The sequence below is a fragment of the Pipra filicauda genome, unplaced genomic scaffold, assembly GCF_003945595.2.
Source record: "Pipra filicauda isolate LSUMZ 115617 unplaced genomic scaffold, ASM394559v2 scaffold422_size665910_pilon, whole genome shotgun sequence".
NCBI classification, from domain to species: domain Eukaryota; kingdom Metazoa; phylum Chordata; class Aves; order Passeriformes; family Pipridae; genus Pipra; species Pipra filicauda.
This window is the reverse complement of record NW_024104557.1, coordinates 473,639-496,239: the sequence shown is the minus strand read 5'-3', so window position 1 is coordinate 496,239 and position 22,601 is coordinate 473,639. Positions and strand designations below refer to the sequence as shown.

The 22,601-nt window shown below is 47.6% G+C and overlaps 1 protein-coding gene across 2 annotated transcripts in view; it reads right to left on the bottom strand.

Moving 5' to 3' along the window:
• Positions 1–1,187: 1,187 nt before the first annotated feature.
• Positions 1,188–22,601, bottom strand: part of SMOX (spermine oxidase) — a 51,523-nt gene continuing 30,109 nt past the window's right edge. For both annotated transcript variants that reach the window (XM_027712646.2, XM_027712645.2), the window contains exons 3-7: positions 21,057–21,283; positions 13,094–13,267; positions 9,512–10,211; positions 2,941–3,101; positions 1,188–1,658 (exon numbers count right to left, since the gene is read on the bottom strand). In XM_027712646.2, the coding sequence (XP_027568447.1) occupies positions 1,521–1,658; positions 2,941–3,101; positions 9,512–10,211; positions 13,094–13,267; positions 21,057–21,283 (1,400 nt within the window). In that variant the 3' untranslated portion in view covers positions 1,188–1,520. The remainder of the gene's footprint in view (positions 1,659–2,940; positions 3,102–9,511; positions 10,212–13,093; positions 13,268–21,056; positions 21,284–22,601) is intronic.

The window sequence follows — 22,601 nt, the reverse complement described above, 5'->3', positions numbered from 1 at the left end:
TTCTTCCCCACAAACACCATTTATGTGATGTCTTTCTAACCTGTTTTCAGCCTAAGGAAGGTTTGATCCTGGATGCCTTCCCAAAGGTTTACATGGTCCACATCAGGACAGGCTTGTTGCAGCATCTTTATCCATTCACCCCAAGTTCATTTTCAAAGATTTTTCTTGATAACCCCCCCTCTTTCACCAGTTTTGCTTGTGGACATTTTTAATCGCTTTTGAATGTATTTCCAAGCAGTTCTACTCAGTCACCACGAGAGGCATCACTGTCAGAGCTGCTGTCCTGATCCCACCAGGAGGAGCTGGCAGGCTCCTGAACAAACCTGGTCAGACATTCCTCATCCTTGGCACTGCTGTTTGGCCTCCTTGTGGTTCAGCAGCACTGGCCTCTCTGCCCAAAACAATGAATCTTGCTGATGAACCGAGATATTTACACACAGCTGGGCCAAGCTGAACACAAAGGAAAGGACATGGTGACACTGTGTGTCTGAGTTCTGGGGTGCCATCGCCTCTCAGAGAATGTGCACTCGTATTCCAGAATCTCCCATGCCCTGAGCTATCCCCCAGCATGGGCAGCAGGGCAGGGGGGGATTCTGCCCCTCTGCCCCTGTCTCAGGTGAGACCCCCCTGCAGAGCTGCCTCCAGCCCTGGGAACAACAGCACAAGGATGTGGAGCTGCTGGAGAGAGTCCAGAGGAGGCCCCAGAGATGCTCCCAGGGCTGGAGCCCCTCTGCTCTGGAGCCAGGCTGGGAGAGCTGGGGGGGTTCCCCTGGAGAAGAGAAGGCTCCAGGGAGAGCTGAGAGCCCCTGGCAGGGCCTGAAGGGGCTCCAGGAGAGCTGGAGAGGGACTGGGGACAAGGCATGGAGGGACAGAAGAAAGGCAAATTCCCCCATGGAATTATCAGCAGATTTCCTGAAGCACAAATGCCCACAGAGAGGTGACAGAGTTAAATATGTGACACAGAGTGGTCCCTGTGTTAATCTGGACAAGGCAAATAAGCTGTGCCTTTACAGTGCAATTCTTTGCATGATTAGTTGAGATCAATCAGTACATTGAGTATCCACATCTATCTCAAGATTATCCTACACCAAAATCTGTAGGAAGAGAGAAAACCCCTGCTTTTGTAACATTGAATAAAAGATTTTAAAGTTACCAAATGAAGCATCCAGGAAACACCACAGCACTCAGTCTTTTTATTACAACATTTATTTTAGTATAGAAGGCACTTACAATACAGAAAGAGAAACAGAGAAAAAAAAACATATGATAGGCACCAAAAGTGAAATTAGAATTAAAATGACAAAGAAACGGTTTACCAGACCAAAGGAGCACCCTTCCCCTGTTAACAATACAGCACATGGAAATGAAGCTATTGATGACTAACATTTTTAACAATTAGGGGTTTTTATTTTTTAATAGAAAAGATAAAGGCTGTTCTACTGTGAACTGAATTAAAAAAGAGCCCCTCCACACACCTGCAGGAGGGTCTGGGAGGTGTGGTGGTCACCGGCAGGGCTCTTTCAGGTCCGGCACTGCAGGAGGTCCTGGTACATCTCAATGAGACGAGCAGCCTCTCTCTGCCCAGACAGCACAGCACCGTGGGTCGTGGAATAATACTTCCTGTGAGTGGCCTCCCCCGAAAACATCACCTGCATCGGCTGCAGAGGACGGGAAAAGTGGCACAGCTCAGCAGAACTCACTGGAAAGCAGATGTGAGGCTAAAAGGAGACAAACCTCCCTGTGCCCTCCCACGTGGAATCGTGGTTTGGGTTGGGAAGGACATTAAAGCTCATCTCGTTCCTCACCCCCTGCCATGGGCAGGGACACCTTCCATTAGAGCAGGTTGCTCCAACCTGGGATGGGGCATCCCCATGGGTTGACATCTGTTTTGGAATGTTGGCACTCCAAATTCCAACACGGTGTTCCACAAGGACAGGTCCCAGCTCCAGGAACCTTAATCAAACCTGCACCTTTTCCATACCATCTCCTCCCTTTGCTCCCCTAAATTATACCTCAGCCTTTTAGGCATTAAGGTAATTTTTCCTCTGGGCAGCAACTTCAGAAGGAAAAAACAGTCACGTCTCAAAACCCAGAGGGTGAGACACAGTGTTGTATCTCTTACACCAACACTTGCTACAATTCCAACTCAGCTCCGAGGCAGGAGTTTCAGGTACCTCTCTTCCCTGGGAACTACACAGAAAGATTCCTAAAGCTCCTGCTGCTTTTTTTTAAGTAGATTTCTGCGCTGAATAAAATTATATCTGCTGTGGTGCAGGGAACAGACTGGGCAACTGCTCGGAAGGCTGCATTTCCATCAGCCTTTGTCTTTGGATTTGGACACGTAACCCTGAATGATGGGGTGAATTTGGCTAAATGTGTTCCTGCTCGTCAGCTGAGCTGTGGTAACCATCTCCATGTGTGCTCCTTGCTATATTCAGAAAGCAAAGGCACTGTCTGAGGAGAAAATCCATCCTCCCCTGCCAAGGACTGGGCCTCCCTCAGCCTGCACTGCCAACACAAGAGAGATTTCCTAATATGCACCTCTGACACATTCAGACCTAAGACACCAGCAGGGGCATGTGTTTAAGAACAAGCTTTAAAACAGGTTAACACGTGCTTTTTTAAGGCATTCTGAACTGGACAATAAGGCTAATGGCCATAAAACGCAGAGATCACAATTCCAAAAGCCACATGGATGAGCAGCTCTTGATAAACTCAGGGAGAGAAGGCGGGAATGCCGGCATTCCAAACGTTAAAGGGATAAAATCCCACAGACGCCATTCGTTCAAAGGGGGTATGTACAACTTAAAAAACAGGAACGCACGCTACCGGAAAGCCCAGCCAGGGACTGTGTTTTTCAACCTCCCTCCCAGAAAACTCACTACCCAGTAAAAATCACATCAGTTTTGCTGCCACGGCCCCAGTTTGGGCCACACTTACAGGAGTTTTGGAGCTCTCGGCGTAAGGCAGTGGTTTAGCGAGTTTCTCCACGTCGGCCCCACTAGACCCAACCTGGGTGTAGGAGTAGGATCCACGGAAGTGGGGGTTGCTGCCCCAGGAGGACCGCAGGATCCGGCGAGGTTTCGGAATGTTTGGATTCCCTGGGGGCGAAAGCGGAAGAGAGAAAGTAAGGCGGTGTCCAAGGGTGCAAGGTGTGGTCTGATAAATTCAGTCTGATTTATTGGACATCCATCCTAACAGGCAGGTTACAGGGAGGAGCCCCCAAACCAGATCTCTCTTCTCTTACTGAGTTCTAACTATCTGTATAACAGAAACATCATCCCTTTTAATCTCAGCTCTTCCGTTTTCCAGGGAGGTGGTGGAGTCCCCATCCCTGAAGGTGTTCAAGAATCGACTGGACATGACACTCAGTGCTGTAGTTTGGCTGACAAGGTGATGGTTGGTCAAAGGTTGGACTCGATGACTGTGGAGGTCTTTTCAAACCTAAATGATTCTGTGGTTCGTTTTGGGAAAGATCATTAAAATGTCTACATTCCTGAGAGACTGGGGAACCCTGGACATGGTCTAGCTGAAAATACAGAGCATCTCCTGCTCTCATTTGTGGTGGGGAGATTGCTTGTGATGAAGCACATGATTGATCTCACCAAATTTTAGGTATTTAACCGGGTGCCTAGTCTGAACTGGGTTTTTAGGTGGTCTTGAGAGAGAGATGTACCTCCAAAGAGAAGTGGGTAAGGATGCTAGAAGGCAAATCTTCATTATGTGGGGGCACAGAAAAACCTGTCAGAAAGTTCTTAAAACCTGCATTACTCATTCCAACTGCAACCCAGTTGCCCCCCCCCCCAAATAAACTTAAATTCCAACAGACCCATTTTGCGGAACACACACACAGCATGGAAAGAAGACTTTTGAGGCTGGAAGTAGGATGATTTCTAGATTGCTGTAGGATTTTCAGGACCTCTAGATGAGGGGCACTGGAGTGCAACAGTGATCATCAGCCACTGTTCCCATCCCAAAGAGCACAGCAGCACACGGGATCCAGGACTGCAGCCAAGGCAGCCGAGCACCAGCTGGTGGCAGAAGAGCCCCAGGTACAAGTAGAGAGAGTCAGGTATAAATAGGGAGACCCCCTTGCTAGGTTGGTTTGGGGCCATCTCAGTGTCACCCATTCTGTTGGAGTCCCATGATTATATCTGGCTTGGCAGGAAAGGAATGGGGAGATGAGACATGAAGAATTCCAATGAAGAGAAATTCTCTCTGCGGGAGCCAAGATCCGCCCTTGAGGCAACTTTGAGGCAGTGGTGGAGTCCCCATCTCTGGAGGGATTTAAAAGCCATGTGGAGGTGGCACCTGGGGACATGGGTTAGTGCTGCCCTTGGCAGTTCTGGGGGAACAGTTGGACTTAATGGTCTTTAAGGGCTTTTCCAACATAAACCATTCTGTGATTGTAAGAGACTGTCACAGGAAGGAAGGGTTTGGAGACGTCTGCATCTCACACAGATCCTGTGCCTGCTTCAGACTCTGACTCTGTGACAACTCAACAGGTTCAGCCTGCTCTGAGACAACCCAAATTCCCCCACTTTCTTCATCACAGCTTAAAGAGGGAGACATCCAACTGTAAAGACTAGTTAGGTCCTACGTTATTTAGTTCTACTAAACTGTTATTTAGCTGTGCCTTCAATTCCTTGAAATCAGGAGCAGGTTACTTCCCTGGTTCAGCTGCTGCTTGCAGGAATATTGTGTGTCAACCGGAGTTATGGAGCACAGGGCTGGAACAGAGCAGAAGCCCTTGGATGGCCTGCCCAGAGTACACTGTGAACACTTTCTAACCACCAGCCCCCAGATCAAAATATGTCCCAGACTAGCAAATAAATACAGGCCACAAACAAAACACATCCTACAAACCAATGTTGTTTCAGGAGCAACAGCTTCGCATAACAAAGACTCTAAAATATGCTCCTCCAAGACTCTTCAAAGCAGGAATGCCTGGAAGTGGAAAGCCCAAGGGAGTCTGAGAACAGGGAGCTCTCAGATGTGTCAAGGAAACAAATTATGGTGTTTTATTTTTGAGGGTTGTGGGAAAGCCCAGGAGAGCACACCATGGAAGCCGTCAGACAACAGATCCCCAAGCAGGGCCACCCATCACCCTGCAGTGCACAACAACAAGCAATGATAGATTTTCAAATCAAAGGAGTCTCTGCAGAGGGCTGGGGGTGCCTCTTCTGTAGCTGGTGTGTGTTTCCATGTCCAGGTACCCAGAAGAGTCAACAAGATGTTGATAAAACCATGATTAACATGAGGAGCACCCTCATGAGATGAGGGTTTGTCAGCCTGCAGGTAAGGCCACAGGTCTGTGAAACGGCTGAAATTTGTTCACAAAAGGGCTTGTAGGGCCACCAGCCCAGTGACACAAACCCAGCAGTTGCTGGCCTTCATGTTGAACAGAGCAATCCTCAGACTGGCAAAAGCACCAGCTTTGTCCTTTTGCAGTGTTTCCCAGGGATGACCTCACACAGGCAAACACCAGCCTTCCCACAGGGAATTGCTCCTCACGTAGCAACTCCATCTCAAGGGAGACTGCAGCACAGACACGTGAAGTGTGTGGCCTCAGGCAGGTGGCAGAACTTCAGGGAGGGATGTCTGAGCCAGCTGTCAGTGTGGAGGAGGGGAAGGAGCCTGGGCACATCAAAACACAGCTGTACCAGCTCCCAAAACCGAAGCCAGTCTCCCTCCCCGGCTGTGCTGCAGAGGCACCAGCTCTCATGAGCTCCTTCCAGGTTCTCCAGGACATCAAACCATGTTAGCAAGACTCATGAGCCCACTGTGCAACCACTATACCCCTGCATTCTGCATTTCTGCACCTTTTAATGTCAACAACTGCTTCTAAGAGCAAGATCAGGAGACGTGCACTTCTGCTGCAGGAATAGAGGAGGATTTTGGTTGAAACATGTAACATGAGCTCTGATCCTGAACCATTGTTTGCAAGACAAAAACTACAGAGACTGGGAGCCACACTCCTTCAGGGAACATATTTAATTGGACTTAATCTGCTCTTAAATAGAGTAAACACGTACATGCCTTTGCCTACAGATAAAAGTAACAACACAGATGTGGAAACTTCTCAGTTTTCACTGTCCAAAGAGAGATAAAATGGCTAAAAAAGGGATCTTGGCCTTCACTGAAGTAGGAGGGCACACACTTTTCTGCCACAGATTTCCACTTGTGCAGCTGTGGAAGACAAATCCAGATGCCTCACACAATCCCATTTTTATTCAGCTCCTGGGAGGTGTGACTACAGAGATTTATTAAAATCAACTCACAGATCCAGATTAAGACACCCCTGAGAGCAGGGATCTAAGATCCCATCAAGGGAGATCTGTGGTACTACTCACACAGTAGGGACTACAACCACCAGAGAGACATCGTGGTACCCCAGACACGGTCATGGGGCTGGGAGATGTGAAGCAGAACCTAAAAGAGATCTGTTCCCCTCTAGATAAATAGCTGGAGCTCAGAGAGGACAACTCAGGGCATCTCCATCCACAGCCTGACAGGCTCCAGTGATCGAGGCCTGCAGCTACTGCCTCTGGCTTCTAACTCTTGGAGCTCAGCCAACAAAGACAGCAGAGCAAGACTCCTAATTGCTCTGAGGTATTCCATTTAATCAGATCCAGTTGTGAAAAGCAATAATTGTCGATGGTTCTTAGGTCAGAACAATCCTCAGGGCTTTTCACAGCAAAGCCAGATAATCTGCAGCCTGCGAGTGAAATTTAAGGTCAATTCACAGAGAGGGATTCTCAGTGTGAGTCTAAAAGAACAGATTTAACTTAGGACTGGCATAACAAACTCTGAAGCCAAAGGAAAGGCCACCATGGGCAACAGACTGTGAAAACACAGCAGAAGATGGGAACCCACCTGGTAATGCATCAATTCTTTCTTAGAAGAATAAGAAGTAAGAGTATGGGGGATTTCATACCCAGGACATGAAAGGCACAAAAGGCAAAGTGAACGTTAAAAGGCTCAAACTGTCTACTTTCATTACTGAATATAAGGCTCCCTCTATACTCAGCAGAGAAAAGCTGCTTCAGAAGATGTCACAGAGCACCAAGTGAGGTGTGGAAGATCTGAGCTGCCTTATGGAAGACCCAGGCTTTCCACTGAGCTTAGGATCCTGGTAGGACTAGTTTCCTAACTTGGTTAACTGACTTATGTGAACTTGAGTGGTGGGAAAGGTTTAAAAGCTGAGTTTGGTGGTGTGAGTTGGACCAGAGGAGTCCAGCCGTGTTCAGAAGTGACTACAGGTGCATCACAGACAGCAGGCTGCTGGTCCAGCTCCCTCTCCCACTCCCAATGGAACAGATCAGTGGAGAAGGCAGGAGGTGCACGGAGAGCTGAGCACACTTCTGTTATTTCAGCCAGCCTGGCACCTGGCCCAGATCAGCCCTGAGGTACTGCTCCTTCTGTGAACCTGCTAGGGAAAATGGGAACAAGGGCAACAGGACAAACCCAGCTCCCTCAGCCAGGCTGTCCTGCAAGATCTGTGAAAAGGTTTTCTACGAACTAACAAGTTTTTCTGGGGCAGAAAGTGGAACAGCTCATGCTGTGTAATGGGTGCTCCAACAACAGGTCTTCTTCTGTTTTGAACAGCAGCAAGGCCACCTCTCAGCTGATGCACAAAATGCTCCGTGTAGGGCAAGGCCCGGTAAATTCAGTCTGAAATTCTCCAGGGATAAATATCCCGGGATTAGCAGGGGGCTGAGACAGAGCTCACCCTGCTGAGGAGTCTGATGGACAGTGACCAGGTGCAGCATCAGCTGGAACAGCAACTGCAGCACATACCCAAGGACCCAGAGCCAACATATTTCCATCCTGGGAGGAAGAGAGGAACATCCAACACACGCAAACAATAACACTGAACGAGCCCAGAGAGAAGAAGGAGAGAATATTCCCATGTGCCAAACTGAGAAAGACCCCGAGAGCCAAATTCCCACTGATGAATTGAGGTGTTTTGTAAAAAAAAAAAAAAAATAAAATAAAATTTGAAACGCTGCAACAAACAGGGTTGTTTGTACACTCTGGGAGACGTCAGCACTGGAACAACTTGGCCTGAGAAAGAAGAGCCTCCTGCTATGCCTGCCTAGAGCTGCAGTGGCCTGCTGAGGTCAGAGGGAAGAAAGGTACGTAGGAACTGACGTGACACGGAGCGCAGGGACACCCAACACCCCGAACACAAACAGCTCAGGAGGCACGAGCTGAAACAAGGGGGCAGGTCTGGGCATTGCATTAGAGGTTCTGAATCCACACTCAGGATTTCTGGAGAGAGTGGTAAAATCTAAAACCTCTTTTGGCAGTGGCCAGTTATGCAGACAGTCCTCAGATTCCAGGGCCCTTTCAGGAAAAAGGTTCTTCCCCCAGAGGGTGTTTGGGCACTGAACAGGCTCCCCAGGGCAATGGTCACAGCACCAAGGCTGACAGAGCTCAAGGAGCATTTGGACAACACTCAGGACATAGGGGGATTCTTGGGGTGTCCTGTGCAGGGCCAGGAGTTGGGCTGGATGATCCTGATGGGTCCCTTCCAACTCAGCACATTCTGTAATTCTATGATTTTCTAGATCTCCATACTGTTGGTAGCAAATGGTCTGTAAGGACAGGGGAAAGCTACACTTGTGGAAGCACATTTCTCCAGTTAGTTGGAGGTCCACGGAAAGTGGTAAGGCTGGAAACCCACTGGGTGTTCAGATTTGGCTAACACAAGCTGGCAGAAAAATATAAATCATTTAATCACAGGACACACCTCCTGAAGAGCACAAACCACATCTAACTGTGGAGGATGCTGCTCTTGTAATCATGTATAAATTCAAAATCCTTATTTCAAAGCTGCTAATAAGTCCATCTCTATTTCTTTCAGCCATCAGAGGATCTCTAAGACCTCTGCAGTATTACTGGTTTTAGTGATTTCATCTTGGATTTTCTCAGCATAACAATAACTCCAACTGCTGCCCTTAATGTGATGTGTGTTCAATAAACACGAAATCTGTGAAGTCCAGGAAGGTTTAAGTGATGCACCCAGAAAAGGGGAGCTCTCAGGATCAATGGATTGTATGAAATTTAGGCTGATGAGATTTCCACAGAGCTGATATTGAATGGAAGTCAGGGATGTGATTCAACCACATCTCAGCTGATCTAAACTCGTTCAACTTCTGAAAGAGCCCTGCTGTTTTCCACAGCTGAGACCAGTCCTCAGAGGTACCGAGTCTGACAGCTTCAGCTGCTGGAGAGTTATTTGTGTGAAGAGTTATTTGTGATTAAATAAAGCAGAGGATGTGGAATCCTCAAGCACTTCTGCCCACCACTTCCTGAGCTGGTTATCAGCCCCCCTGTATATAAATAGCTCTCAGGCACACCCAAGCAGGAGCTGTGCAGGGAGCACACGCACGTTCAAAGGGACATAAAATGCCAAAGAACTAAAAATGACTTTAAAGCATTTCCTTCCTCGTGGTTATCCAACACCCCAGCCCCACGCTCCCTCTCCCACCAGAGCACGGCTGACCTGTAAATTTACGTAGCATTTCGGTGCAGGTTTCTGCCACAGTTTCATCATCACACTTCTCCATAATCAAAGCCTCTTCTCCACAGATCCAGCCACTGAGGACGTGGCCGTACCTCTCCGGTGGGTACAGCACGTCAAAGCTGCAGATCTTCTTGTACCACAGCTCCTCGGGGTAAGTCAAGCTCTCGCTCTCTGCCTCATCCTCCCAGACAAACTGGATGCTGTTGCATTCAGAGCTCCAGAAAGGCTCTTCGAACTCCAGGAAAATCTTGTCAGTCGTATTGATCCCGAGTTTCTCAATGGCCATCACCTTGTCCTCGGGCAGGCGGGGGTGGAACAGGCTCTCGTGGCGTTTCTTCAAGACTCCCAGCGACACGGTCACGATGACGTGGTCAGCTGGGATGAACTCACAGTCCTCGCACTCCACGAAGACATCAGAGCTCTTGTTCTCCTCAGGGAGGTCACTGTTGTGGTCAGCCACCCTCTCAATCTCCTTGCTGACCGACTGGTTCCAGTGGATGCACTTGACCGGCTTGCGGAGCTGAATGACAGACTTGGGAATGGAGCGGGCCAAAATCTCCACAATTTTAATGAAACCACAAGGAATGACGTGATGAGCCCCGGGGATCTCGGTCCATTCCCCAAATTCACTCAGCGAGACTTCATCCATGCTGTGGGAGCTGCTCTCACAACTCTCTACCTAAGGGAAAGCAACACAAAAGCAACATTGCCACAGAGCAACTCCTTTTGCCACAGCACAACATTTCAAGGGCACAGAGGAGCTGCACAGGATGGGAGTCCTGAATGGCACTCTGAAACCACATTATTTTTGCTAGTAAAGAAGTGCTTGGCCACAGGATCTGACAACAATCAATCCTTAGCCTTCCTTGCAACCAGAGAAACCATTTTGTCATGGTAACGAGCTTGGGTTGCACTGCAACAGTTGCATCATCCAGAGGTCAGAGACCAGAAGGTTAGAGCCCCTCTGCTCTGGAGACAGGTTGAGAGAGTTGGGAGCGTTCAGCCTGGAGAAGAGAAGACTTTGGGGAGACCTTAAATCACCTTCCAGTGCCTAAAGAGAGACTGGAGAGGGACTTCGGACACGGGCACGGAGGGACAGGACAAGGAGTGATGGCTTTAAGCTGAAAGAGGGTTGAATTAGATATTAGGAAGAAATTCTCGACTGTGAGGGTGGGGAGGCCCTGGCACAGGCTGTGCAGAGAAGCTGTGGCTGCCCCATCCCTGGAAGTGTTCAAGGCCAGGTTGGACAGGGCATGGAATAACCTGGTCTGGTGGAAGCCATTTCTGCCCATGGCAGGGAGGTTGTAACTAAATGTTCTTTGAGGTCCCTTCCAACCCAAACCATGCTGGGATTCTGTGCTTCCGTGATGTCTTTGCTTCTGGACGATTGTGGGTTACAGTTCTGACTCTTTTCTATCCTTTAAAACCCACTCCACTGGCCAGGGATCGGCCTCTTGGTGCTCCTACAGCAGAAGCTGGAGCTGCGTTAATCAGATGCTCGTTCCAATGTTAATAGATGTTCCCATAAGGAGCCATGAAAATCTTTTGGCAGCTCCTTCTGCTGTCTGCAGCTTTCAGCGTGCTGTCAAACAGTCAGCAATCAGCAAACTAACAATCTGCTGGAGGTGAGAGCACCCAGCACAGAAGGAACCGAAGGAGACGGGAAAGGGAAATGCCAAGATGTAAGACACGTGTGTTTGATTCCCTTGATGTGATTACCAAAGCTTTAGATTCATTAACCTGTTGGTTAATGTGTGTAGGAGTATTAGGCATAGCCGTAGCTTCCAACAATCCCTGGAACAAAGGCAGGATGTTTGGGCTGTCTTGTGATAAGCTTGTAATGATAATCCTGATGCACGGGACACAATGATCTTAAAATCTTCACCGGAGTCACGATCACTCACACACTATAATTCTTTAAGCATTTTAGGCAAAAGGAACATTACAATTCCTTGCCTCACCCTTTGACCCATTTTCCAGGCCTTTCCAGACTTTAATGACTATGTTTAGAAGCCTGATGAGCCTAGACCCTCTCCCTGTGGAGCGTCCTGGTGCAGGGCAGAATCTCTGTGCTGGGATAAGGTGTCAAGCAAACGAGTCAAGGTCATACCAAGTAGTTCACAGGCTGCTCCTGTGACTGCAGGGACAAACAGGTGGTTTTCCCATCCTGGTCATTGCTCAATGACTCCTGTGGAGACTGAGTGAAGACCCATCCTCAGAATGTGCTGTGGTTCCACCCCATCTGCTGGCTGAGTGAGAACTTCCCAATGCACCCCCAGGGTCAGTTCTGCTGACCCACAACACAAACCTGCACCCCAGGGCACACAACAGGATGCTCATCCTGCCTGGATGCCCCAACAGGACACTCCACGTTGTGAAGTTAAACAGGGATGGCTGTTTGAGTCTTTCAACCATGAAGCCAAAACGCCAGAGGGAAAAACAAGCAACTACCAAGACTATACTTTGCCTGAGACCGGTTAATCCCCACTTTCTCATCTGATAGTCTTAAGTATGAGAAGCTTTGTTGTTCTCAGGTATTTACACATGAGAAGGGATTTGCAAGACTTGCAGAAAAGTCTCTGGCAACCTGTAGCAACCACAGAAGAAACCACCAGGCAAACAAGAGCTGTATCAGATGACTAACCCTTCTCTGCATGGATGATCTTGCATGGATAACACAATAAATAACTTCACGTGGCAACTGTGGAGACACCCTGTGACACAAGTTTTTGGGTTGGGACACTGAGATATCAGGCTCAGGACACCAGGGTTCAAACTTCAGCTTTATCACAAACCTCCTGTGAGACTCTTTACATCTTTACTTCTCTTTCCTTTGGGTTCCCACTGTAAATGGTGAACTCTGTACACTTCCCCACATGACAAAGTGCTGCCTGCCTCCCCTGCCTCATTTCAGGAGATTTTAGGTCATTCTAATTGAAATAGAAATGGTTGTTACACTGTATTTATGGAGTGCTGCCTGAGGCAGCATTAAGTCCTCATCCCACAGAGAAGTCTTTTAGCCAAAGTATCAAGGAGCTAAAAAGAACTAGGAAAGCCATAAGGAAAGATGATTAGGACATGAGTTTATACAGTCTACCTTGGATTTTATTGCTTTACCTTCAAAATGCTTTCTGGGGACTTCTCCAGCAAATTACTAGTATCAAGATTACATTTCTTCTGGTCTCTGAGATATGGACAGAGGTAAAAAACACTCAAGCACAATCATGTGTAAGGCACAAGACAAGACACTGCTAAAAGACCCTGACAATAAAGTACCTTCAGGTGGTAAAAAAGCATTAAATCACATCAGAAAGTTTAACAGGGCCTAAGAAAGCCACTTCTAATTAGAAAGCTTGGAGTTTAAGGTGAAAAAAAGGGAGTAAAGGCATTGTTTCTTTCAGCCCATTGTCTCCGGATCTGCCTCAGGAGGAAAAGCTGTCAATACAAACACAAGAAAGCAATTCCCCAGTGCTGGGCAAGGCTCTGCCAGGTCCCGAGGTTCAGGATTTGTCTGATCGTAGTTAAAACCAAAAAAATAACCCCAGTGGCATGCACACATACCTTCAGGTACTGCTGGATCATGGCCAGTTTCAGCCTCTTGACGGCCTCCGTGTCATCCGGGTCGGCCTTGACGCGTTTGCGCACAACGTCCCGCGTGAAGACGCCCACACTGTTCTGGCTCTCGGCATTGACTGGTTTACCTCGTTGGAAGAACTCCTGAGTCAGGTTATAGACCTGCCAGAGACAGGACAGAAGGATGGACAACACGATTCCCAGTAGAACCCATGCCCCGAGCAGGACGCTTTATCCTCCATCCCAACCCAGCGCAGTCAGATCGCCTTCTCCTGCCAGCAGAACCCAAGGGCTTCCTCACATCTTCTCCCATCTCCGTGTCTCAGGTGCAATCCCAGGCTGCTCTAACCTGGCACCAGCCCTTCCACCTTCTCCGTTATTCAGAGGGAATCCACCAGAGTGGGGGAACTCAGTTCCATAGTTATTTTTCTATTTTTCCATGAAAAACAGGAATCCACCAGCACAGCAAGGGAATTCTGTGTGCACATGTTTAATTTGTTGAGCACAAGACAGGTATAGATCCGTGGAAAACAGTGACACCTCTAGAGCCCCCCACCAGGAGCCAGCCTGAGGAAGACTCACAAGGAAAAACCCATAGCAACAAATTATTCTTCTTTGAAGAAGATATTCCTGACAATTTTTTAACCCCAGTTTTCCACTCAAAAAGCAAGAAAACACCATCCACCTCAGCCCTCTGCTTGTGGCTGCCTGGAGTAACCTGTACTTCTGCCTAATGTTGCCAGAAGAGCCTGCAGTTGTGTCACGGCCCTTCATTTCCATGGAAAAACTCCAAGGAATCTTTCAACACAGGAAAGCTTTCAAAAGATGCCTCTCAGAAGTGCAACTCATCCCATTAACAAGTTGTTTGTCCAGAATGTGTCCATTTACATCACGCCACAGGGTGCACAGTGCTCTTACTAGGAGAGATGACATCCCTGCTTGGCGAGTTTTTCCTGCCAAAGATGGCTTGATTACACCTTTTTTGGAGACAGATTATTTGGACGTGCTGAGAAGTTGAACCCAACAGTAAACATCTGGCAGGAAGCTGGCAGAACTGTGGAAGCCTTGCCTTCAAAGGCTCCCAGAGCTTCCCATTCCCTGCTGATAGGGCTAATCCACCGTGTTTTAGGTTCTTTCCACTCTGATTCTCCCCAGGAGCCTGATTTTCCTCTTGGGTTTTAGGAATAAAGCGAATTTGAGGAGGCGAAATAGAGGGATGATGAGGAAAGGGAGGTGGTGAGGAAAAATGCACAGCAGTGGTAGGAGTGAGAAAGAGCAGGTCTGTGAGGGAATGGAGGAAGACGAGTTGATAAGGGCAAGTAAGAGATGAGGAAGAAACTGAAGAAGAAAATAAGTGAAAGAGTGAAAAAAAAAGGCGGAAATAAACTACAAAACCAGAGAATAATTACAAGAAAAGTGAGTGGAACTGGTGAAGACAGAAAAGAAATGCAGACACTGGTTGGGACACAGCCCTTCCAAGGAGACTCCCAGACAAGAAAGGTGGAGCCCAACGCCCGACATGAAACAAAGGCTTCCAGCAAAGGAAATAGTGCCTTCTCTGTTCCCCGGTGCCAAAAGCTCTTTGGCAGTTTCAACACCCCATGGTTCCCAGGTTCACTGATTTCTGAGGCCCCAACCACTTCCAGCAGGTCGGAGCTGCACAGACCTTGCGTCAGCACAACCAGCTCAGCTTTCATAAGCTGATTGCGCTCTGTAAGCAGATAACACAGGCACAGGACAAGCAAAGCTGTGCTAAAACCCAGCTACCACTTGGCCAACAGGAGGAGTGAGCCTGGGTATGTTTCTGTTAACCACTATATTCTTCTCTACCCCATAGAGAAAAGGGCAGAAAGGCCCAATTCTCCATGCTGGAACCATCAAGTGAAGTCTTTCCTGTGTGTGCCATCCCATTGATCAGAGAGCAGGTGAGTTTAATCACCATCAAGATTTCTTATTTTTTCTCAGAATCCCCATTATTTCCTTGCTTTTCAAGTTCAAGAAGTGTTTGGACAATGCCCTCAGACACATGGTGTGATTTTTGGTGTTGTCCTGGGCAGGGCCAGAAGCTGGAGTTGATGATCCTTGTGGGTCACCTCCAGCTCAGGATATTCTGTGATTCTTGGGGGTGCTGAACCATTTGATGAAGAACGGAAGGCAAAGCTGTCATAAGCAAGAAGCACAAGGAGAAATAACAGCAAGTCCTGCATTAAGAGATGAACTGTCAGAAAAAAAAGAATCAAAAAGATGCTCAAAATGTATTCTTCGATGTACACGTGCAGCAAACACATCCTGTATAAGAAACTATGGAAAAGGTTCAATAGAAGCCCTCATTTAAGGTAGATTCCCAATGAAGAAGGAGCAGAATTGTGCTGTCTGGAATTGGAATTCCCTAGGCTTTCTTTACCCAGGTGAGAAACTGCTGACAGTAACAGAAAGCATCATCATTCCTATGGGACCACCACTGAAGTCACTGGGAACAGGCACTTTAGGATTTGAAAACCCATCCTCCTTCAATCATTTTGGCATGATGTGATGACAGCAGGGTTCATGAGAGAGTTCATGGCAGCTTTCTCTCCAAGATCCTGGTGAAAGGCAGCATCAAGAATGACCTGAAAGATCCTGGTGATGACAAAATATCCACACATCCAAACCCAGAGCACCACGCCCAGCAGCAAGGGGGGAGCTACACCACACACAGTCCAGACTCCTCTCCATTTTCAATTATCACACACCTGGATATAAGCAAGTAGCAAAAACAAAGACCAGACTGCATTAACTCCCAGCTCCTACCACTGGCAAACTCCTCTCAGCACAGTGAAGTAATCACTTCTCACTCTCAAGCTCCTCTGGGTTTGGCCAGACCCTAGAAGCCTGTCTGAAAAACAGCAGCAGAAGCAAAAGACACAGAACACCTCAAACAACCCTTTATTCTCAGCAGATCTCCTTCCCTGATTTCTGAGGGTTTACATACAATCCTGTAGGGAATTCACAGAATCATGGAATGGTTTGGGTTGGAGGGGATCCTAAAGATCACCTAGTTCCACCCCCTGCCATGGGCAGGGACAACTTCCACTAGCCCAGGTTGCTCCAAGTCCCATCCAACCTGTCCTTGAACACTCCCAGGGATGGGGCAGCTACAGCTTCTCTGGGCAAACTGTGCCAGGGTCTCACCACCCTCACACTGAAGAATTCCTAATATGTAATCTAATTCAACCCTCTTTAAAGCCATCACTCCTTGTCTTGTCGCTCCATGCACTTGTCCAAAGTCCCTCTCCAGCTCTCTTGGAGTCCCTCAAAGCACTGGAAGGGGCTCTAAGGTCTCCCTGGAGCTTTCTGTTCTCCAGGCTGAATAACTCCAACTCCCTCAGCCTGGCGCTGAAAGACAGAAAGGGCTGAAGGTCAGAAATTAAAAGGAGTGAATTAACTGTCCATAATCCTAAAACAGCTTCACTTCAGCTTACATCTTCTGTCTTCTTTCTGACCAGCTCTGGGGCATCCCACAAGCAGGGTCTGTGCAGAGAACGTGGATTCCAGCAGGGATGTCCCCTCTGTCACCTACCAGCTTCTACCTCCACGTGTTCCCTACATACGTGCTCCTCCACCACAGGAAAAGGCAGTTTCTTAGGAAGAACAAATCTAAATAAAGAAGCTTCTCCGTGCTGAAGGAGGCCAGGAAAGCACATCCCAATCCACACTCCTTCCTGTCAGCGCCGGTGACGATCCACAGCATTGTCTTTTTCTCACTTGGCTTAAAAACTGCAGTGATTTAATCCCCGGGCAGTGAAAAACCCCGACGGAGACAGGTCCGGGCTGTTTCCAGGCCAGACATCTGTCAGTGCAATAGAGGCAGGGAGGGAACGGTGACTCTCGGTGGCCCTTTGGTCCTGCTTTCCACGATAACTGCAAGGCAAGGCACTGGAGCTTAATTGGGGATGGCAGGAAGCCCAGCATGGGGTGGGGGCGAGGAGGGTGGAAAACGCTGTCATTCTTTGGCTGCATCCCTCCCCCAGAAGCTGTTGCAGAACACAGGGGAAAGCTGACAGATAACAAGGCTGTTAATTAGCTGATTGTTAAAGGGAGGGTTCCTGGGAAGCAGGTCTTGAGGGACCAAATCCCTACTGAAAAGCTGAAGTAAAAATAGGCACTTTTTCTAAATCAGGCTGGTCGATGGACTGTGTGATTTTTCACCTGCACTTAAGCTGTCCAGCTCACCACCTCCCTCCCAGCCTTCACTAATACCTGGGAGTTGGCTTTAAATACCTCTTTGGAGAGGGAAGTGAGGACTTAGCACGGACAGAAGAGCAACTCTGAGATCAATTGTCCCTGCTCACATTTTGTCAGGAGTTATACATAGACCCTGAAGCTGCAGACATCGCCCTCAAAGGCCGCACTCCTGACACTTTCCTGAAGGTCATGAAGATGTGGCATAAGCTGGAACAGGCCAAAATCCTCCCCCAGCTCCAGAATTCCCCCGGTTATCCCAGAAGGAATGGAGAGGAAGGTGGGAAGATTATGAATACATGGCAAGGGCATCACAGCCTGGGGATCCTCCCTGTGCTGGTGTCCCTTTCCTTCTGGAGACTGACCAAATGCAGTGACAGTGACCCTGAGAACTGCCAGCCCCACACAGCACATGGTCGAAGAAGGACAGTGTTTAAACAACAGTGGTTGGAGAGCTCTCCTGCCCTATCTCATGGTGCTTCCCTTGGCAAAGCACGGTTGTAAATCCAGGTGGATGCTCTGCAGGACTGGAGACCTTCCTTGGAGGCACTGCTCAGTTTGCAGTGCTCTCCTAAGGGGATTCAAGTCACCTTGGTCACAAGCTCATGACAGATTCTGACTGACTTCAGTGTAGGGTAACAGCCCCTCAGAGGGAACTTTTTGCTACAGAAATGAAGAGCTGAGCAGTTTTCAGTTTGATTGCTTGGCTTCCTCGTAACCAAATAAAGGCTTCTGTGAGACATCCCTACAGCTATTAAAAATTCAGGCTACTGCAAACAAAAAAGAAGCAAAACTTGTATTGAAGTAGAAGAAGCCAGCCAAAAAAGATTGGACAAGTGCCTGGAAAAAGCCTAAGGACTTTCCAAATGAATTAGTGAGGCAAAGCTCTGGAGGTACAGGGGTGCTTTGCCTTTCACTCCAGGAAAACTCAGCACACAGAGACCTCGCCTTGCTAGAACTGAGCTTCAGAGACTCCACATGCACCAGTGAAACACTGGAAGGGAGACCCCCTGCACTCTGTATTCCCCAGAATCCGGTGTCCAGGCGACAAGATAAGTGGGGCTAGAGAGATCCAGATGGAGGAGCAGAGCTGGAAGCACATGCTGGAGCCCCAGCAGCAGCTGCAGGGAAAGCTGGGCAGTGTGCGAGTGTGTGGGGAGTGAGCCGGCTGTGCAGGGAGGGCAGGCCTTTGGAATGGGGACAAATCTGGCCCTGTCCATTTGGGAATACATTTTCCACTTCAACCCCGATTAGGCTTTGCATCCCTCAAGGGGGTTGCTGGTTGTTTTATGGGGGTTTCCTTCTTTTCGAGCCACAGACTTTGCTATCTCAGCCTCTTCTAAAGGGATGAGATGACTTGATGGTGGGATTGCTAATAGTAACCTGAGAAGGGTCTGGAAGCTCCTATGAGGCAAGGGAGGAGCCTGACCTCAGGACTCAGTGATCTGTCAGATGGCTTTTTATCCTGGACAACTTCAAGATGTTTTAACAAAACCACTCAAAAAAACCTGCCTCCTCAAAACAGCAAAGATGCAGAACTGAAGATCAAATTCCTGCTGTTCCTCCCCAGCACCCATTTCATCAGTTAAAGCAACAGAGTTCTGGCCAGCCAAGATGAAATAAGAAATGATGGAACGGACTCTAATGAAAATAACAATGAAAACTTTGAGAGAATGGGGGACTCAACAAAACACAAACCAGAAATGCCCCAGCCAGACTCAGCATGTGTGAAACACTCTCTGCACTTTATGTCAGAGGAAAAGGTCCCCAAAGCCACACACCTCCTGCACATGCTCCTGGCTGCCCACCCTCCAGGGCACTTGTATTTCCTACAGTCATTTTAACTGGAGATTTTCAGGAGATCACATTGCTCGCCTTAATTCCCACTTTTCCTACACAGCACAGGGCAGAAACCACAGCCAGCTGTCTTAAATCACTACAGATCATCCAACCTGGCACCCCAGAGAGGTTGGGACAAGCAGCTCAACAAAACCTTGAGCTGCCTCTGCAAGAAATTCCAGCAGGCTTTGGAGGAAGGCAGAGAAAGCACCTCCCAGCAGGAGCAATTAAGGGGTTGGCTGGTGCCCTGTGCTTGGCTTCAGCTGTCCCTTGCATATTTTTTATGGCTGTGAGTGCCTGTAGACATTTTTACAAGCCATAAATGTGAAAGCCTTTTCTGTCTGCTAGAGATAAAGATATCCTGTGGCAATGATAAGCTAATTAGGTGTTTCGCAAAGAAGATTAACTTTTAATGTGTTGTTCTCTCCTGTCACTGGCTGCCCCTTTCTCTCCCCTTTAAAAGAAAGGGTAGATTTACCAAATTAATCATTTCTAAAACACTGGTACCTTGTTATAGCCCTTATCTTACTGGGTTTATCTCAAAGCTGACTAGCTCTCATCTTTGTATTCTCTTCTCATTTCAGAGTCTGCCCTCCCCTTGCTGGAGATTTTCCTATCATCTTCCAGACAGGATGATCACTGAGCCCTGCCTGCAGTTTGGCACTGTTCCATTTACATAAATAATGCTGCTCACTGCAGTATTTTCACTTCTCTTTCTAGCCCTACTTGCTGTTCATCCTCCTCCACACACATCTCACCTGTCTTTTTTTCCTGCTTGGCTCTGGTTCTGTTTTCAACCCAGTAATATGAAAAGATGTTCAGATTAATTACCTCCATCTGCATTTGCCCAGGAAGTTGTCCACAGGTTGTTAAATCCTTTCTGTACCAAAGTTTCTTTTAAATTCCTACTACTCCTCTCTAAAACTGAAATGATCTTTGTGCCATCCCATCACCATTCCAGTTCAGAGACAAAGGACAGTGCCAAAAGTCTTTCCAAATTAAAAAAAAAAAAAAAAAGAAAAAAAAAATCCCCTTTTCTGCTCCCCACCCAATTCTTGATAATTCTTTACAGGCTCACAGACATATTTTTAAACAAAGTATGCAACAGAAACCTGAATCTAGTGTGTGTTCAGCCAAGAGTCAAACACTGAAGTTCACTGTCAGACGAAAATCCAAAGGTTTTAGGCATGGCTACAGCTTGATGAAAATCCTCATGTTCTGCTCCATTTTATATAACCCACTGAGAGATCACATTACCTGGAGGGCCAGACAGTCTGTACAGACCCCTCTAAATGTACTTCATGTGACATTAAAAAATGTGGGGAATAATTATAATTAACTTTGGCAAGGAAAAGACTTAAAAGAACCTTGAAGTGAAGTCCACGTTGGTCTGAATCTCCCAACACAGATGTCCCTTTTCCTTCTGATGCAAGAAAACTTACAACTCTTATGATACTACACTGACTTTGGCACTCTACACAGCACATTATGGTATTTATAAAAAGTCATAGGGATACAATATTTAGCTGGTTGTTGCTAAGGTTTTGTCTACTTTGTTCAGTAATTTGATCCGTCCTCTACTCTTTTGATTAAGTAGCAACTTTCTCCAGCAAACAACTGTATCTCCCCAGAAACAGTTGCTGGAAGTGATTAAACTGATGACAAACGTGGAAAGATTGTTCTTCCTCACAACAGCGAGTTAATCCCACGTCAGGGACAAACAACGGGGTACAGTGAAGCAGATGAGATAAAAAAAAAAAACTTAGTGGTTTGGGGTTTTTTTTACAAAGAAGTTAAAGCTTTTCTACCTTTGTCCCGGATCGTTACAACTGTGAAGGGGCCTCAGTGTTTCAGGCAAACCTACAACCCGCCAAAGCAGCTGAGCACCAACCTCGTTGTATAAATCACTGAATTCTTCAACCACATCTTTCGGGATCCTCTGCCCGTTGTTGGTGAGGTGATAGGCCACCCCATTCTTGGAGTAGAGACTGATCCGCCCAACGCTCCTCTCGCCGTCAGTGGTTTCCTCAAGCAAACCATTGTCTTCTGCTAAATGATAGACTGGGTTTCCATGTGAACCATGAATCCACGTAGCTCCCAGCTCAAAAGTGGCATGCCCTGAGGGAGAGGAAGCCAAAGAAAATGGGTTATTGAAGCCTGTTTTCCTGAAAGCTTGTCACGCTCAACCTGAACTAAAATGTTCATGAGCAGAGGCAGAATCGCCCAAGGATGACACGTGTTTGAACATCACAAGTGATTTTTCTCTGTCAGACACAGGCAATGACAGTGTTCTTCAAACCAGTCCTTCGGGATACAGGGTTGGATAGTGCTACAAGGATGGGATGTTTCCAAGGAAGATGCACCACAGTGACACACCTCTGGTACTTAAGGAGAAATTCAGACCTTTCTCAGTTCCTGGTTCTTGTTCCCAGCAGGGAGAAGTAGGAAAATTTGGGCTGCCTTGGGATAGTAACACTGGCCTGAATATTGAACCTCCTGCGATTAAAAATGCTTATTACTTACAAATACACCTCAGATTAACTGCAATGAAACGTGTATTTCCATTCCCCAAATGAGTAAACAAGCTGCATTTTATTATTTATGCCTTTGAAGATTTATATCGGGCTCCTTAAAAAGATGCACCATTAGGTTAAACACCAGATTCATTTAGTTTTCATCACCTGTACTCTCGGCCTGCAGGACACAAAGATTCTGGTCATCCCCACTCTCCCCCTTCCTTACAACTACTGGGGTTTGCACCAGGGCTCTCCCCTGACCCAGCACTGCCAGGACTGTGCTGAGAGCACAGGCAGAAGCTCAGCAGCTGAAAGCAGGTGCTAAAAATAAGCTTGGGGTGTGTTCTCCCCCTACATTTTGACAGATTCTCTGGAGTCCAAAGCTGTTTTGAAGTCTGACAAAGCTGGGCAGCCTCTCCCAGCATCGTGGGAATGCCTGACTAAATGGGATAGTTAACAGGATCCTGCTTGATGGAGAAAGGTTGGTGCAGTTACCAGTCATCATATGCCGTTTAACATGTAAATATATGCTCAGACAGAGACACTGCAGCACTGTGCTGTAATGGAGTCAAGCTTAATGGGTGAAAGCCCCAAGGAATGCTGCTCTCCAGCTGAGACTCTGCCTCCCAGGGAAGCTCCATGGATCTCATTTTTCAAGCAACCACCTTGTCATTAAGTACCAGGCTGTCTGCCCTTCAAAATCTGCATTACAGCACAGGATTTCTACACCAAAGCACAGCATCAACTCACAAGCCTGTGAATATTTAAGGTGCCACAAAGTCCAGAGCACCCAGCCAGGTGGAAATGACTGAGCACTGGCAGCCAAAGGTACAGAGCTCATCAATATTGCATGTGGCAGCCCCCCTGTTAACACAATCCCCCTGCAGTCATCCCATGCCAGAGCAGCAGAAGGAAAACTG